This window comes from Mus caroli, chromosome 11 (genome assembly GCF_900094665.2).
Source record: "Mus caroli chromosome 11, CAROLI_EIJ_v1.1, whole genome shotgun sequence".
Taxonomy (NCBI): Eukaryota; Metazoa; Chordata; class Mammalia; order Rodentia; family Muridae; genus Mus; species Mus caroli.
In genome coordinates, this window is record NC_034580.1 from 64,875,971 (window position 1) to 64,893,179 (window position 17,209).

The 17,209-nt window shown below is 45.8% G+C and overlaps 1 protein-coding gene and 1 pseudogene across 4 annotated transcripts; one reads left to right on the plus strand and one right to left on the minus strand.

Annotated features, from left to right (window-relative positions):
* Positions 1-8,764: 8,764 nt before the first annotated feature.
* LOC110305862 lies at positions 8,765-9,142 on the minus strand (annotated as a pseudogene).
* Positions 9,143-10,162: 1,020 nt separating this feature from the next.
* Positions 10,163-16,988, plus strand: LOC110305797 (C-type lectin domain family 10 member A-like). 4 transcript variants are annotated; one of them, XR_003838089.1, is made up of 10 exons: positions 10,163-10,227; positions 13,470-13,614; positions 14,399-14,512; positions 14,936-15,031; positions 15,115-15,186; positions 15,266-15,337; positions 15,490-15,576; positions 15,682-15,833; positions 15,911-16,374; positions 16,906-16,988. XR_003838089.1 is itself a non-coding variant. In XM_029483932.1 (10 exons), the coding sequence occupies exons 2-10, from the start codon at positions 13,506-13,508 to the stop codon at positions 16,316-16,318; spliced, it is 966 nt and encodes a 321-aa protein (XP_029339792.1). In that variant the 5' UTR covers positions 10,163-10,227; positions 13,470-13,505; the 3' UTR covers positions 16,319-16,604. The 4 variants fall into 4 exon arrangements, 3 of the variants coding, with proteins under 3 accessions (XP_029339792.1, XP_021033575.1, XP_029339791.1); XM_029483932.1 differs by lacking the exon at positions 16,906-16,988 and having other exon boundaries at positions 15,911-16,017; positions 16,162-16,604; XM_021177916.2 differs by lacking the exon at positions 16,906-16,988 and having other exon boundaries at positions 14,402-14,512; positions 15,911-16,017; positions 16,162-16,604.
* The last annotated feature ends 221 nt before the right edge of the window (positions 16,989-17,209 follow it).

Genomic DNA, 17,209 nt, shown 5'->3' on the forward strand with positions numbered 1-17,209 from the left:
TTCCCCATACATTTTCAGCATGGCTCTTGCAGAAGACCTGGGTTTGATTCCCAGCACCTACATGGTGGCTCACAACCACATAATGGTAGCTCATTTTACAGCGGATCCGCCACTGTAAAATCCGCAGATGGGGAGCGCCCTCTGTAACTAGGAAAGAAACACCAAAAATCAAAGACTGGAAGGCTCCATATGATGGACAGAGATTGATAAGCAGTTTGTAAATTAGCAAGTGAAGAACACGATGCAGCACTGACATTAGTGACGTTAAAAATAACGGAAACGAAGAAAACCCAAGGAGGGCACCTGAACTTGAGTCTTTCTCTGTAGCCCAGGATGATCAAGCCATGATGATTCTCTGCCTCACTTGTCCGTGCTGAGCCGACAGGTGTGTCACTGTGCCCCGCTCCAACAGTTGTTCTGCAAAGATCTGTAGAATAGAAAGATTGATGAGGAGATAATATGAAGATAGAATTGCAAGGGTAATAATCAAAGAGAGGAGATGGCTATTGATCCTCTATACACAGTAAAAGGATAAGAGAAACATTTTACCCAAAATAAACCTATTTGGTTTTTTAATTTGTATTAATTTTTTTATACAATATACTTTGGTCATTTTCTTTCCCCTCCCTGTCTCCTCCCACCTCAAAGATAGAGATTACCAAAACTAACTAAAGTGGCAATGGCGCTCAACATGCAGCAGTGGCAGAGCGCTTGTCTGGCACACACAAGAGGCCCTGCTTCATCCTCAGCCTCACAAAGCAGTGGGAGATGTGAGCAGACAAGGTGGCCAAGGCAGGACTGTGAGCTGGAGGTTAGCCTGATCTACAAGCCAGACCCTGGAGAAATGGAGAATCTGTAAATAAATTTAAAATGAATTCATAATTGACACCTGTCTTAGTCACTGCTGTGGTTTGAATAGGAAAGGCCCCATAGTCTCATGTGTTTGAATGCTCAGCCCATAGGGAGGTGTGGCCTGGTTGGAGTCGGTGTGGTCTTGTTGGAGGAAGTATGTCACTGTGGGGGTGGGCTTTGAGATCTTCCATGCTCAAGTTACACTAAGTGTGGTATCTTTTCACAGCAATAAAACCTAAACTAAGACAGTCACTGTTCTATTGCTGTGCAGAGATACCATGGGCAAGGCAACTCTTATATGAGAAAGCATTTCATTGGAGGCTTGCTTCCAGGTTCAGAGACATAGTTCATTGTCATCATGATGGGAAGCAAGGTGGTGTGCAAGCAGGAAAGGCATTGGATCAGTATCTGAGAGCTACATCCTGATTTATAAGAAGAGAAAGAGAGACAGAGATAGACAGATGAACACAGACACAAAAACCTCATAGCCCATCCCCAGTGACACACTCCTCCAATAGGGCCATACCCAGTTCAGTGAGGCCACACCTCCTAATCCTTCTCAAATAGTCCCACCCCTGATGATGAAGCACTCAAATACATGAGCCTATGGGGGCCATTCTTATTCAACTACACCTTCCATGGAGGAAAATGTCTATATGGTGTGTCTGGTGGGTTCTGGAAAACACCTAAGGAAGGCCAACAGTTTATTCTGTGGAGAAATGTGTATTTCTATAAAAAGTGTTGGTACCACCTTGTACATGAAAAAGTTGGATCCAGAATAGTCCCCACCCCCCACCCTGGCAAAATTCAGCCTTTTTTTTTTTCCCTCACATGACTTCTACATTTATAAAAAGTCCTAACATGTCTTTTAGGTGTGCATAGTGTCATAGATTCTCCTTTATTCCACTGATGCCATTGAGTAATGGCTTTCAATCCACCATGACTGTATTTTCATGCTGGGTTTATCTTCAATTATGGCTGCTTCTGTGGTCAGCCATCTTGTCTTGGAGTGTTGTGCTGGGGGTTAGGCCTGTTGTCTCCAGAGGCACACTGCCAAGAGCTCAGCTGCTGAGCTAGACTCCCAGCATAGTGTGAGTGGGGTGTGTGTGTGTGTGTGTGTGTTAGAACGACACCTGCATCCAGCCCTCCTGCCTCTACTGGAACACTGTAACTACTGCACCTGCAAGAGTCCTGGAGATTTAAAAGCCCAACTAAAGAAACAGTCTCAGTGACACAGTCCCAGGGCAGAAATGCAAGAAATGTAAAAGACAAAAAAAAAAAAAAATCAAGACAACATGGCTCCCCCAAAAGCTCCCAGATCCACAGTCAGGGTGGGTGCTCAGTGATGGCTGAAGTAGATGACATACAACCCAAACCATTCAAGGTTTAGTGAAATCGAAGAAATGAATGAGTGTAAAATGAATGAATGAAAGGAACACACAAATAAGTGGCTGAATAGAAGGACAGTGATAAAGGGTACGGAAGAGAAATTAAATAAAAAGATGGTAGAAATACCAAAATAATGTAACAGAAATTGTGGAAATGAAAAAAACTCAACAGCCCTTGTATTGGCTAGTTTTCTGTCAACCTGACACAAGCTAAAGTCATCGGAGAGGAGGGAGCCTCGATTGAGACAATGCCTCCATAACACTGGGCTGTAGGCAAGCCTGTAGGGCATTTTCTTAATTGGTGATTGATGTGAGAGGGCCCAGCCCATTGCCTGTGGTTCCATCCCTGGGCTGGTGGTCCTGGGATCTATAAGAAAGCAGGTTGAGCAAATCGTGATGAACAAGCCAGTAAGCAATTCTACTCCTCGACCTCTGCTTCAGTTCCTGCCTCCAGGTTCCTGCCCTGCTTGAGTTCCTGCCCTCACTGCTTTTGATGATGAACTGTTATATGGAACTGTGAGTGAAATAAACCCTTCCCTCCTCAAGTTGCTTTGGTCATGGTGTTGTTATCACTGCAATAGTAACCCTAACTAAGACAGCCATATAATTATTCTACTCAGTGGAAAGCTTCAAGAGAACGATAACATCAGGACTTGAAGACAAAGAAGATTGCTTTAAGTTCCTTTCCTGCTTCTATGATAAAATATCCCAACAAAAGCAACTTAAGGATGGAAAGATTTGATTTAGCTCACAGGTCAGAGTATATAGTCCATGGGGTGGGGAGAGAAGAGAGCATTGAATAGAATGTCTGCTGCAGCTCAACTCCCTTTGCTGCTTACATAAGGCCTGGGGAATGGTACCACCCACAGTGGGTGGTTCTTCTCATGTCACTTGATATAATTAAGACACCTCCTACAGTCATACTCAGAGGCCGATCTCATGGGTTATTCTAGATCTCATCAAGCATAAACCCAACCCCCAGCACCCATGGAAAGAACTGGGCATGGGGACAAGTGGTCATGATCCCAGCTCTGGAGACAAGGGGACCCCGGGCTTGCTGGTCAACCAGGCTAGCCTCATCACTTAGCCCCAGATCATATTGAGAAACCCTGTCTCAAGACGCAAACTGGTTGACTCCTGAGGAATGGAACCTGAGGTTATCTTTGACCTACACATATGTACACATGTACACATCCCCAGTGAACACCCACCACAATACACATGTCATGTGTATGTCATGACCCAACAGCAGCTGTATGCAAGAAATAAATCTCATTGGCAAAGACTTAGAGTGAAAGAGAGGGAGAAGAAACCACTTAAAGCAAATAGAACTCAATAGTGATCAGAAATAGCTACACTCCTATCTCACAGACTAGAATTTAAAATTAACCACAAGAGCAGAAGACTGCTGTATATTGGCTAAGGGGACAATCCAACAAAAGGATATAACAATTCTAAACCTACGTGTTCCAAACATGAGCTTACCCAATTTCACAAAATAAATACTACGAGACTTTATGTCACAGAACAATCTCAACACAGTAACAGTGGGTGGTGCCAATACCCAATTGTAACAACAAGCATCATCTGGACACAACAACAACAACAACAACAAAGAAACATTACAGTTAAACAACACTATAGGTCAAAAGGACTTAGCAGACACCCACAGAATAGTCAAGCCAATAGCTGCAGAATACAGCCTTCTCAGTAGCCTATGGCTAGTCTCCAAAGCAGACCACATTTTAGGGCATACAGCAAGCCTTATTAAATATGAGAAATTTGAAATAATTTCTATCTGGTCAATGTAGAATGAAACAAAATCATCAAGAGAAACTACAGAGCAAGTACATTCATGGAGATTAGGAAGCAGATTTAAGATTTCTTAGAATCAACTAAAAATGAAAATACGACATACCACAACCCACAGGATATGATGAAAGTGATTCAAAGAGGGAAATTTTTTTTTAAATATTTATTTATTATATGTAAGTACACTGCAGCTGTCTTCAGACACTCCAGAAGAGGGCACCAGATCTCATTACGGATGGTTGTGAGCCACCATGTGGTTGCTGGGATTTGAACTCTGGACCTTCGGAAGAGCAGTCGGGTGCTCTTACCCACTGAGCCATCTCACCAGCCCCAAGAGGGAAATTTATAGTTACAAATGATCTCATTCAAAAGTCAGAGAGATCCCAGCACTCTGGAGGCAGGTGTGTCTCTGTGAGTTTGAGGTGCCAGCCTGGTCTACATAGTAAGTTCTAGGACAGCCTGGGATACATAGAGAGTTGCTGTCTCAAGACAAAACAAAACAAAACAAAACAAAACAAAACAAAACAAAACAAAACAAAACAAAACAACAAGAAGTCAGAGGGAGGCTTGCCAAGAGGTCAGGTGAGAAGCAGCTTCCATGTAACACCAGTCTTGGGACAGTCAGGGAGACAGGGTAGATGTTGTACCACTGACACAAAGAAAGGAAGATCGCCAGAAACCATGAAAGACATCAGAGAACAGCTGAAGGCCTGGGAAGGTAGCAGGAATAGGAAAACAAGACTTAGAAAACAGCCTACCTGGCTCCCTGGGAGAGGGAGGCCTGATGTGTCTTCTACATGGCAAGCTAGGGAGCCCTGGTTTAAAGAGAAGATGGAATCACCATGGCCAAAAGGCAAGTGCAAGGTTATCATAGGCCCAAGATTCAGGTGGGGGATTTGGTATAAGTGACTTTTGCAAAAATTGGGATTATTGCAAAGAATTTGTTTAAAAATTTTTTAAATGAACATAGAAATACATCATTACCCCATTTCCTTTCCCTCCCTCTAACCCTTTTTATGTATCTCCCCAACCTCTCTCAAGTTTATGGCCTGTTCTTTAAGAGAGAGAGTGTGTGTGTGCATGTATGTATGCATTCCTAAATACAGAAACACAACCTGCTCGGTCTGTATAATGTTAGTTGTATGTGTATGAATCCATGGTCGACTGCTTGATGATGAATAACCAGTTGGGATTGCTGAGAGCAGGTCACATGAATTTTGTAGGTCCAGTCAACCTTGGAGAAGGCTGTTTTAGCACTCTCCTTCCCTTGCAGGGCTCCACACAGGCACTGTCTAGGAAGGAGGCACAGTACTTGAGATTAAGCTACTCTGTGGGCCTGAAAACAGACAATCATAAACCAGCGAGCCTGGGGTCACCCTTGGGAGAGAGATGGCTGCACAGAGCAGTTATAGATGGGACTGAATGGAGACACACTGAAAACCCATCACTATCCAGACCAGAAAACAACAAAAAGGAGAATTGTGAAACCATGTTCTTGATGAAAAATAGACACAAAAATTCTCAATGAGATATTAGCAAACCTAATCCAACACTGAATGTTTGCTCATTGAAAGCATCATTCATCATTATATTGGCTTCATTCCCAGAGTACAAGGATGAGTCAACATATGCAAATCAATAAACACAAAACAGCACATCGATAGACTCCGAGACCATGACCATGTGCTGACTCCACAAAAGATGCAGAAAGGGCCTTGGATAACTTCAGCGTGTATAAACGGATGACATGACCGGACTCCATGGTATGGCTTATGGAGAGGTTTATACTGTAGATATGAGAGAGAACAGCCAGAGGTATCTGGAAGGGCTAAGAGCAGAGAGAGATAGAAGTAGACTGGACATGGCCAGAACTGTCAGTGAGAGAGGGGAGACTAGCAGGGATGGAGAAGAGAGAAAACAGGAGCAGAGCATAAGCAAACATTGTGGGGTTAGCTGGGTTATAAGGAAAATGAGTAGCTGGGGGGAGGAAAGCCTGTGAACTGGAGGGAGTTTAGGTTGGGGCAGGAGGTGAAGGCCTAGGAGGGCTTTGAAATGTGTAACAGGTTCTTGTGATACCAGCATGAGCTTTGATAGGCTGGTGAGTGCCGCGGGTTGCCAGAGATAAGGGAAATGACTCCTTCTGGTAGAGGGGAGCTGGTTCCACAAGTTCCTGTGGGATCCTGGCTTTTTTCTAACTACCAGAAATCTTATAGTCCAGGTTGTGTTCATTTCTGGATATTTGGATTGCCTCTTGGATTCTTGGAAATTGGAGTTTCCTCTGGACCTGATACAACACCCTTTGTGATAATTCAAGGCTACAAGGTACCTAACAGAAGGAACATTTTTAACATGAGCCTAGCCAACATTGTACTAAATGGAAAAGCATTTTCTCTGTATCAGGAACCAGACAAGAATGCCCACCTTCTCTATGCTTAATCAGTATAGCACGTGACTTTTCTGATAAGTTATTTCCGATGATGAAATGAGCCAAGTCAAGCCAAATCAAATCAAAGTGAAGTACATAAAGGCAGGTTTATTGAGAAGCAGCTCTTGGGGATTCATTGGTCCCAAGGAAAGAGGCCAGGGAAGTTGCCACAGGGAAAGAGACAGAGAGAGGGGAGGGGGAAGAGAAAGAGAGAATAAACATATGCATGTAGGGAGAGAGAAAATGCAGAGAGAGAGAGAGGACAGAGAGACCAAAATGTCTGGATTATATAGGGAAGATCTTCTGGGGGAGAGAAAACCCAGATTCTGGGATGGAAAGTTCAGAGTAGAAGGCCAGGATATGACAGCCATGCCCTGTAACAGGTTGGGATGGAGGGATGCTGGGAGAAGCTGGAGACCAGATCCACTTTGGGGTGTTAAATATGTTAATATTTCAGCCACTTGTCCCTGGTCTGAACCTCAACGCTTTCAGCTATGACAATGGTGATAGAAGTAAATACAAGAGGTAGAAACAGTAAGAAAAGAAGCCAATCTGTCCCCGTTTTTAGGCATTATGATCCTATATTTAAAAGACCCTAAAAATTCCATCTTGAAACCCTTAGGTCTGATGACGGCTCTCAGCAGAGTTATAGGATCCCAACGTGACACCCGAGAAATGGCATGTTCTCTGCACACTAATTGTGAGCATGCCTCAAAAGAAGTCAGGAAATCAGTGCCATCCACAATAGCTTATACAAGACCCCGGGGTCTATCTGAGCCAAGGTGAAAGACCTCCTCTGTGGAAACGTGTGGGGTCCTTTTGCCCCCGCCAGCAGACTGAGATCATGAGAAATCTGCATGCAATAGAAAGGAAATCCGGTTCGACACAGCTTAGTTAGCAGGATTGCGTCAAACTTCTAGAGTCTAACACTGGGCCATTTATTTTAGACCCTTAAGTACAGTACAGTTTTGGGGGAAAAAAAAGTTCCTGGTGACAATGATCTCAATCCCATGTGTACAGTAAAGTTTAAGATGTGACACATTTGAATTCTTTAGAAAAGTACATGTGACCTCTTCCATAAATACTGGATCTATAGCTTTAAGGGCCTAGGTGGGGATGAAGTGTGGTCTAAGTCATATAGGTATTGTAGAGGTCACGAAGCTACAAAGTACATGTGACATCTCCCCTAGGGATTGGCTCTATTGACTGAGAAACAGTGCTCAAGATAAAGGCCTAGGGAGGAAGAATAAACATAAGAGTCTGGGGTATTGGGTGTGGCCTGGCCCTACAGAGAGCACAGATCACCAGGCTATTATCCACACCCACCCCTAGTCTTCTGGTAGGAAACAGGTTTACATCTCCTCCGATGATGAGACAAGCATGTGTGCTTACCATTCCTGGTTTCCCTGGTGCTTATCTGTGAGCACAAGCATCATGTGCCCTCTATAAAAACTGAAGGAAGATGCTGAAGAAGACGCAAGAAGATACCAAGAATTCTTATGTCCACAAACTGACAGAATTAATATTATGAAATCAACTGTATTCCCTGAATGTGATCGACAGATTTGGTGCAACCATCATCTTCCTAGAGTGGAACCACTGTGATCATGGGCAGCCTTTATAGTTCACACTTGCAGAGAACAGGCTGGTTGATACCATGTTGGGTCTCCCTCCTGTTTTCTTCCCCACCCTTTTCAAGGGGTGGGTGTCTGCTAAGGAGCCAATCTCCCCTTTCCCATTCAGTTTCAGCATTACCTTGCAAAAACCTGTGCTAGTAAGAGGTCTGCCTTATAAAAACTATCCAAGACAATTAGTTTATAAAAAGGATAGCCTTATTTGGAGTCAGATTTTCTGTGTTTTGCCTATGGTTGGTTCCATTGCATTGTGTCCACGGCAAGGCTGGACATCATGTCAGGAGCATGGGGCAGCAAAACTGCCCAGTTCCTGGCTACTTAGAAAAAGACAAAGAGGAAAGGGCTGGGATCTCACACAGCTCCAGGACAGGAAGGCCTCCCACTCAGCCGCCTTTAAAAGGTTTCATTACCTCCTGATAGTGGCTACTGTTTAGATCCAAGCCATAGGTCTAGCCAAAATACAGACTCGTCAAATTATCACAGAATAAATAAAACAAAACTGAGGTGGAAAATCACAAACATAAATTGGGAAATCACAAATAACTAAGCAGCAGGATGGATGAAAAGAGATACAGATGAACGCAGAGGGTGTTGTTATTGCTGTTGTTGTTTTCCTTAAGCAGTCTTTAATGAAAGCTATGCATGAGATGTCTCTACTCATGCATCTTCTCAATTGTTTTTTTTACTTATATTTGCCCTTCTCCTTTTCTACTTGCTTAGACTTGACTTTTCTCTCCAGGAACTTCTTGCAGCCCTCATCCAGCTTTAGCCGGGTGATACCCACCTTGTTGGGGTGGATGCCCACATGGACAGTTATGCCATTAGCCTTTGCTTGCTGAACTCATTCAGTGTAGGTTCCTTATTTCTTCCTGCACACATGGACCACTTTGTGTGGACGGAACTTTACACTTCTGTCTCAGTTCTTTGGAAAAAGGGAAAGACGTGAACTTCCTCCGAATGTGAGAGGGCGCGTTGAAATGCTGTTTGCGGTTCTTGCTTCAGTCAGAAGTCATGGAGGGATTGAACTTCATTTTGGTGGCTGTGATCTAGCAATGGCACCAAGCCAATCCTATTTCATGACTGGATGTGTCCAGTGGTCCTGACACATATCAATTCAGTACAAACAAGAAAGTCTCAAAACAACAGTGCTCTTGAAATGGAAAGCAATAACAATGACAAGAGAAAATTAATAAGAACACCTGAAGGTTTTTGCTTTGCTTTTCAGCACTCAGGTTCCTACTTGAAGGGGATCTGTGTCCTGAGGAGCCATGCACTGACAAGGACCGTGGTGAAGGCTGAGCAGGCACAGAGAGCAAAGTTGGGTGTTGGATATAGTGCTGTTTGTCCTCTAGCTATTTCCTTCCATCATCCACATTGTGTCTCAATGCTCACCTATTCCACTACCCTCCTGCACAGAATAGATGCTTAAGAAGACAAAATAATAAATTCTTTAAAATGCTTAACAAAATGCGTTTCCTCTTTAGCCCTTCTCTCCATGTCTGGTGAGGACACGGTTTCTATCCCTCTCTATCCTTCTGGGTGGAGTGAGGGGTGTGGAGATGGAGCTTTGTGGCGAGGGTCCTCAGACTTAGGGGTCAGGGAGCCACACCAGGTTTTGAATATAAGCAGTGAATGAAGGCTTGTGCAGTGCTGTTCAATGACAGAGACACCAACATTCTGGGAGAGTCTCTATAAGAGGCATAGAAGAAGGAAATAGACCGCCCCTCTGTTGTAAGCTCCCTTCCCACGGAGTGAAAAATGAGGAAGTTGTGGAAGGGTCTAGAAAGAGGAATATGGGACGGCACACTCTGGAGATGGAGATGAATCTCATCCTCTGCCATCACAATGGCAATCCTCACTCACGCTCAAGTTCCAAGTCACTCAGTATTGGCTGTCAGAAGCTGAGAGATTTGGACGTTCTCCAAATGGATCACTCAAGATGCAAAGGAGAACAGACCACTGGGCCTTTGGATGCAAGGACTGGACTGAGCTCTGGCATGTATGTGGTTTCTGCTTGGCCCCTCCCACACACCAACCCTCCGGGATATCGTTCTCCACCCCGACTGAGTTCTTGCCTCTGGTCATTGCTGCACAGGGAAGCCAAGACTTCACACAGGTAACTGGGTCGGGGTTGCCAGGGAGACCAGTGGGACAGGGGATGTGTAAGGGATGCAAGGAGGGAAGGGCTCTAGGCCTTGGGTGGAAGGAAGTATGCAGATATAGAAGGGGTTCGTGTAAGGCTTAGGAATACACCAGCACTGTACTCTAGCTTGGGTTGTGGCCTCCACAATCCCTAGGCCCAGTTCCCAGCTGATTTCCATCCTAACTCTAGTCTTATCCCTAACTTCAGTTCTTTACTTAACATTTGGAGATATTTTAGATCCAAACCATAGTTTTTAACTACAATACACATGTTCACCTGTGTGTAGTTATAGGTATAGATGTATGTGCATGTATGTGGAGGCCAAGGACAAACATGGCTGTAAATCTCAGGAGCTGCTTACCTTAGTTTGCATGTGCATGCATGCATGTGTGTGCACGGTATGCATGTGTGGGCTCTATGTGTGTAAGTGCATGCCTGCATGCATATGTGGCAGGCAGAAGCTGACATCAAGTATCCTTCGTTCTCCCTTTCCCTCTCCTCCACCCTCTCCCCTTCCCCTCTCCCCCTCCCCTCCCCCTCCCCCTCTCTTTCTGCCTTAATTTTTAAGACATGTTCTCTCACTGAAGCGGAAGCTTGCCGTCTCAGCTCACCCTTCTGCTGATGAGTTCTCATTACCTCTCTCTGCCCCGTTCCCACAAGCACTGGGGTTACAAGAGTGTGTCACCACAACCAGCCTTTACATGGGTGCTAGGGATCCAAACTTGGGACCTCATGACTGGACAGTGAACGCTTTATCTTCGGAGCCATCTCCCTGTCCCACTCTTTGTTTCTTTTGTTTTGTTTTGTTTTGTTTTGTTTTGTTTTGTTTTGTTTGTTTTGTTTTGTTTTGTTTTGTTTTGTTTTGTTTTGTTTTGTTTTGTGTTTGAGTTAGGGTCTCTTACTGACCTGAATCTTGCTAAGTAGGCTGGGCTGACCTGGCAGCACGCTTCAGGGATCCAGCTGTCTCTGCCTCTCCAGAGATTACTAGCATGACAGACACCATGCCTACCATCTTCTTTCTTTCTTTTAAAACTTTATTTATTATTTGAATTATATGTACATGTGGGTCTCTGTATTTGGATGAGTGCTTTTGAGTGCAGGTGCCCTCAGAGGCTCGGGGAGTGGAATCTCCCGGAGCTGGAGTCACAGGCTGTTAGGGGTCGCCCGATGTGGGAGCCTGGAGCCAACTCAGGTTGCCTGGAAGAACATTACATGCTTGTCTCAGGGTTTCTATTCCTGCACAAACATCATGACCAAGAACCAAGTTGGGGAGGAAAGGGTTTATTCAGCTTACATTTCTACACTGCTGTTCATCACTAAAGGAAGTCAGGACTGGAACTCAAGCAGGTCAGGAAGCAGGAGCTGATGCAGAGGCCATGGAGGGATGTTCCTTACTGACTTGCTTCCCCTGGCTTGCTCAGCCTGCTTTCTTATAGAACCCAAGACTACCATCTCTGGATGGTACCATCCACAAGGGGCTCTCCCCACTTGATCACTAATTGAGAAAATGCCCCATAGCTGGATCTCATGGAGGCATTTCCCCAACTGAGTTTCTTTCTCTGTGATTACTCCAGCCTGTGTCAAGTTGACACATAAAACCAGTCAGTACAATGCTCTAATCACTGAGCAATCCCTCCAGCCCTACTCCCAGCTGCCTCACATGGGTTCTGGGGATGGAATGTCAGCCCTCATATTTGCCTGGCAAGCACCTTATTGACTGAGCACAGTATTCTACTGCAGTCCTAACCTCAGCTCCAACTTCAACCCTGTCCGTTGCAATCCCAGATCCAAAATTAATCTTCATACAAGCCCCACACCGAAGTGCCCACACTTAGGTCTTAACTTCCAGTTTTATTGCAAGCTCAGGTCCGGTTCTTTCTATGTTCCTGACTGGGTACTGATGCCAGTCTCAGAATGAGACTCAAGGTCAAGTTCAGCCTCATCTTAGACCCAGCAGTCGAACTTTTTTTTTCTTGAAGCCTTAACATTTAATTTTTATTTGCAAATATTCCAAAGAACAGTGTGACTTTGTTCATTTACAGTGTTAAAAAAGAGTTCTAAGTTACTTATATTTTATAAGTATAAGGTACTTGTATTTATTTGGACCATAAACCATCATGAAAATTTAGCTATTTATTCTTTCTACACACAAAAATATTAGACTTATTTGTAGGTGGCCATGAAAATGATAAGAAAGGTTCTCAAGATGGTGTATTCCAGATGGTCAGATTGGTTTTTGAGATCTTGATAGACATTATTCAGAAAACAGAAACAGGTTGTTGGGGTAGCAAGATGGATTTTGGGTAAAGGAGCTTGCAGCCAAGCCTGATGGCTTGGGTTCAGTTCCTGAAAGCCACAGTGTGGACGGTGAGAGCCAACTCCTACTTGTTAGCCTCTTCCTTCCATGTGTATATCATGCCACACATGTGCACACACACATGCCATAAACACAAATACATGATTAAAAACCTACCCGATTTCCTATCATATTGAAATGACAGGCTAGACAAAAACCAGTTTCCCTTGTACTGTTGCCTCTTAGATCTCTCATGATGGAAAGGTGGCATCAGGCCTTCCAAGAGAGAAAGGCAGATATAGCCTATCAGGTTTCTTAAAGTCCACTGAACGCCCTTCTATGCATGGCATTTGGAAGCAGTGTTTGAGGGTATTTCTGTGTTTGCTCTGTGGTCAGGCAAGACATCCTTTGGTCCCAAAGAGACAGAATGCTGTTGCCTTTCAAATACTTTCTCACTTTGGCCAACGTTGCAAAAGTCACTAAGTAGCAGAGAGTTGAAAGTCCTTAGCTCCAACTTTACCTCCAACTTTAGTCCTGGCTCACTCCTCCTCAAAGGCTGATCCAGTTCTGACTTCGTGTCCAACCTCAGCTGCAAACTCATGCCTATCTCCATCCTCATGACAACCTATGACAACCTAGGGCTGTTCTTTTTTTTTTTTTTTTTTTCCCGAGACAGGGTTTCACTGTGTAGCCCTGGCTGTCCTGGAACTCACTCTGTAGACCAGGATGGCCTTGAACTCTGAAATCTGCCTGCCTCTGCCTCCCAAGTGCTGGGATTAAAGGCATGCACCACTACTGCCTGGCCCTAGGGCTGTTCTGGGGTACTCAACCCCAGCCACAGCCCTGCCCTCAGCTCCACCGTGCTTCTTGCTTCTTCTTAGACATACACCCTAAGTGAACCCTAGTCTCTCCGTTTCAGTTCTGATTGTCCCAGAAGCCTTGCGTTTGTCGAAACATGACAATGAGATATGAAAACTTCCAGAACTTGGAGAGGGAAGAGAAAAACCAGGAGACGAGAAATGGTGACAAGAAAGGAGGAATGGAGTCTCCAAAGTTTGCTCTAAGTATGTCTATCAGGGTTTGTGCTGCCGTGGCTCACCATGCACCCGGTGTGCTCAGGTACACTCCAAGGCTCATTACACATTCTAGGGCCTCAGAGAAACAGGGACAGGAAGACCTGAATGACCTGGCTTCCTGTGCTTTGTAGGAGGGTAGGGGAGGTCTGCATGGTGTGTAGTTGGATTTGGAATAGCTCACCCTTTGCACACACAGTCATGCATGCAGAGGCTAAGGGCCCGATGGTGGCCTGACTGCCCCCAGCTACCTCTGTGTTCTTACTGTACTGGTCCAGCTCTGATGTAGAGCCTTACAGAGTGTTGCTGTCTGTATGTGCGTAATGTCTGCATTCCCTGACGGGATGAGAGGCTTCTGCGGGTGAGCACTTGTATGGTCCATGAGGGGTCATAGGCTGGAGCACCCCCACACCAATCCTTCTCAGCCTCTCCCTCTTACAGCATGACCAGAGGCAAACAATTACCTCTGGAAAGGTCCCCGGGACCTCCTGTATCTTTCACAACTCTAACACAGCATGTCTCATCCTTCTGAATGCTGTAGCCCTTAAATACAGTTCCTCATGTTATGGTGACCCCCAGTCATAAGATTATTTTCATTGCTACTTCACAATTGTAATTATGCTACTGTTATAAAGCTTAATGTATAAACCCGATATGCAGGATATCTGATATATGACCCCTGGGGAAGACTTATCCCACGCCCAAAGGGATCAAAACCCATCGGTTGAGAGCCACTGCTCTAGACCATTTAATCTGGCACCCTCTTCTCTTTCAGCAGTTCCTTCCCAGTCCTTCCTGTGGCGCATCCTCTCTTGGACCCACCTCCTCCTGTTCTCCTTGGGCCTCAGCCTCCTGCTACTGGTGGTCATCTCCGTGATTGGATCCCAAAGTGGGTTGCAGGGAGAGAGGAACCATAGGGTGTGTGGGCGTGGTAGAGAAGAGAACCTGGGCAGTGATTGGTGCAGAGGGTCCAGATGGACAGCAGCGAGGGCCACCACGAAGACAAGCATAAAGGAGCACAAGGAACAGTGACTGAGATGAGAGCAGTGGTGGGGATACTGGTGGGGACACTGAGGCCCCAGGGTCAGGCAGCTGCTGGCTGTGTCACCTGTTACTGTGCTTGGGTTCTACAGTCTCATCACCTCACCCCCTCAGCCTCGGTTTATGCATGTGCAATGTTAGATAACAACAGTGCCTACCCACTGGGTCTCTGTGAGGCAGAGTGTCACTGTGTGTGCAAGAGCCCTGCCTAGTGCTGGCACAGAGGGAACCTGAGAAATCTTGATTCTGATCATCTTGTCATCCTCATCAGATTCCCAGTTAAGGAGGGACCTAGGCACCCTGAGAGCCAGTTTAGACAACATCACCTCCAAGATAAAGGCTGAATTCCAGTCCCTGGACTCCAGGGGTGAGCTGGGCTCTCACGGGGTTCTGGGCTGGAGTGGGCGAGGTAGCAAGGACAGTCCTGAGCTCCGGTTCCTTGTTCTGCAGCTGACAACTTTGAAAAAGGGATCAGTTCTCTGAAAGTGGATGTGGAGGATCACAGGAAGGAACTGCAGGCAGGTGAGAGGCTCTGGTCTGGAGAGTGTGCAGAAGGGTGTGGGTGAAAGCGAGTTCCTGGTGCTGAGCTGTCCTCTTCCAGGCCGAGACTTGAGCCAGAAGGTGACTTCTCTGGAGAGCACAGTGGAGAAGAGGGAGCAGGCTCTCAAAACAGGTGAGGCTGAGGTCCCCCCTGTGCCCTGGCAGGAGGTGTGAGCATGTGCAGTGTGTGGAGACTGGGCCTTGTGCAGACCATCTGAGCACCAGGAGCTCCCAAGCAGATGCCACAGCCAGAGCACTATTCTCACTTCTGTCTGTGTGTCCCAGATCTGTCTGATTTAACCGACCATGTACAACAGCTGGAGAAGGACTTGAAGACCCTGACGTGCCAGCTGGCCAACCTCAAGAACAACAGTGAGAATGAGAAGGGTGATGGAGGTGGTTTGCTCTCTAGTTCCTGGGAGGTGAGGACTCGATAGGCATTGCCTCTGCTCTCCATCCTTGCTTTGCTTTTCATAGACTCGGAAGTGGCCTGCTGCCCGCTTCACTGGACAGAGCATGAAGGCAGCTGCTATTGGTTCTCTGAGTCTGAGAAGTCGTGGCCTGAAGCTGACAAGTACTGCCGGCTGGAGAATTCTCACCTGGTGGTGGTCAACTCCCTGAAGGAGCAGGTGATGCCTGGGTGGGCTCTTTTGGGGAGTCTCTCTGGTCTGAGGGAGAGGTAACCATGCCTTTTTTCTTTCTTTAGAATTTTCTACAGAATCGCTTAGCCAGGGTGCTTAGCTGGATGGGCCTAACGGACCAAAACGGGCCCTGGCGATGGGTGGACGGGACCGACTTTGACACAGGTTTCAAGTACGTGTGTCACCTACAGCTTGCTCCCCTCTACCTTGGACTTTCCTATCTCTTCAGCATCTTTAGTGACCCTAGGGATTTAGGGGGCCCTTCTGGTAACATGGCTGATGGCCAGATCTGGAGTGCAAAGTTCTTTATTTTCAGGAATTGGAGGCCACTGCAGCCGGATAACTGGCATGGACATATGCTAGGTGGAGGCGAGGACTGTGCCCACTTCTCTTATGATGGCCGTTGGAATGACGATGTCTGCCAGAGGCATTACCATTGGATTTGTGAAACAGAGCTGGGCAAAGCCAGCTGAGCCCACTCCCCACAACTTACAGCCTCAGTTCCATAAGCCTCAGATACCTGGCGTTGGTAATCACTCTATCTTGGTATCTCCACCATCGGGGGTTGGGGTGGTTTTTTGCTAGTACTTTAAGGCATAGATAAAGGATGATATCTGAGGAATGTGGTATGGTGATTAGAAAGCTGACACTGTGTACAGTGTTCAGCCTGTGATTGTCAAGTTATTTTTTAGAGTAAAAAGAAAGAAATACATGGGGGCTGGAGAGATTGTTCAGTGATTAGAGGCACTGACTGCTCCTCCAGAGGTCCTGAGTCCAATTCCCAGCAACCACATGGTGGCTCACAACCATCTGTTATGGGATCCAATGCCCTCTTCTGGCGTGTCTGATGACAGCTACAGTGTACCCACATACATAAAATAAACAAACCTCTAGTTTAAAAAAAGAGAGGGGGAGAAATATTCATTCTATGAGTTTTCTAGTTGTTGGTGGCTAGGAACTGGTGGTGAGAACTGCATGAGTTTGGGCCAGATGATCCAGTGAGAAGCCTCATGTGTTATTTATGGGTGCATAAGCTTAAGCCAGTCATTCTGTTACATAGGATTATTGCTGTTGATTAACTACCTGTGGCACTGCCCACCGGGAACTGGACTGCATCAGCATTAAGTACTTCAAAAGCACTGGATGATCTTATTGGCCTGTTACAGTCATTGCAAGAAACAAAAGGAGCATTCAGACAAATGAAGGGTAATATGGACTTACAGCTCAGACCTCGACGATAACCAGGACCTCAGAAAAGATGCACTGATGTTAAGACTAAGGATTGTAGCAAGGACAAGCCAGCCAGAGCCCACAGACGCTTGGAGGATAAGTAGCAGGCACGAAGAATTTGCCTATAAGTAAGA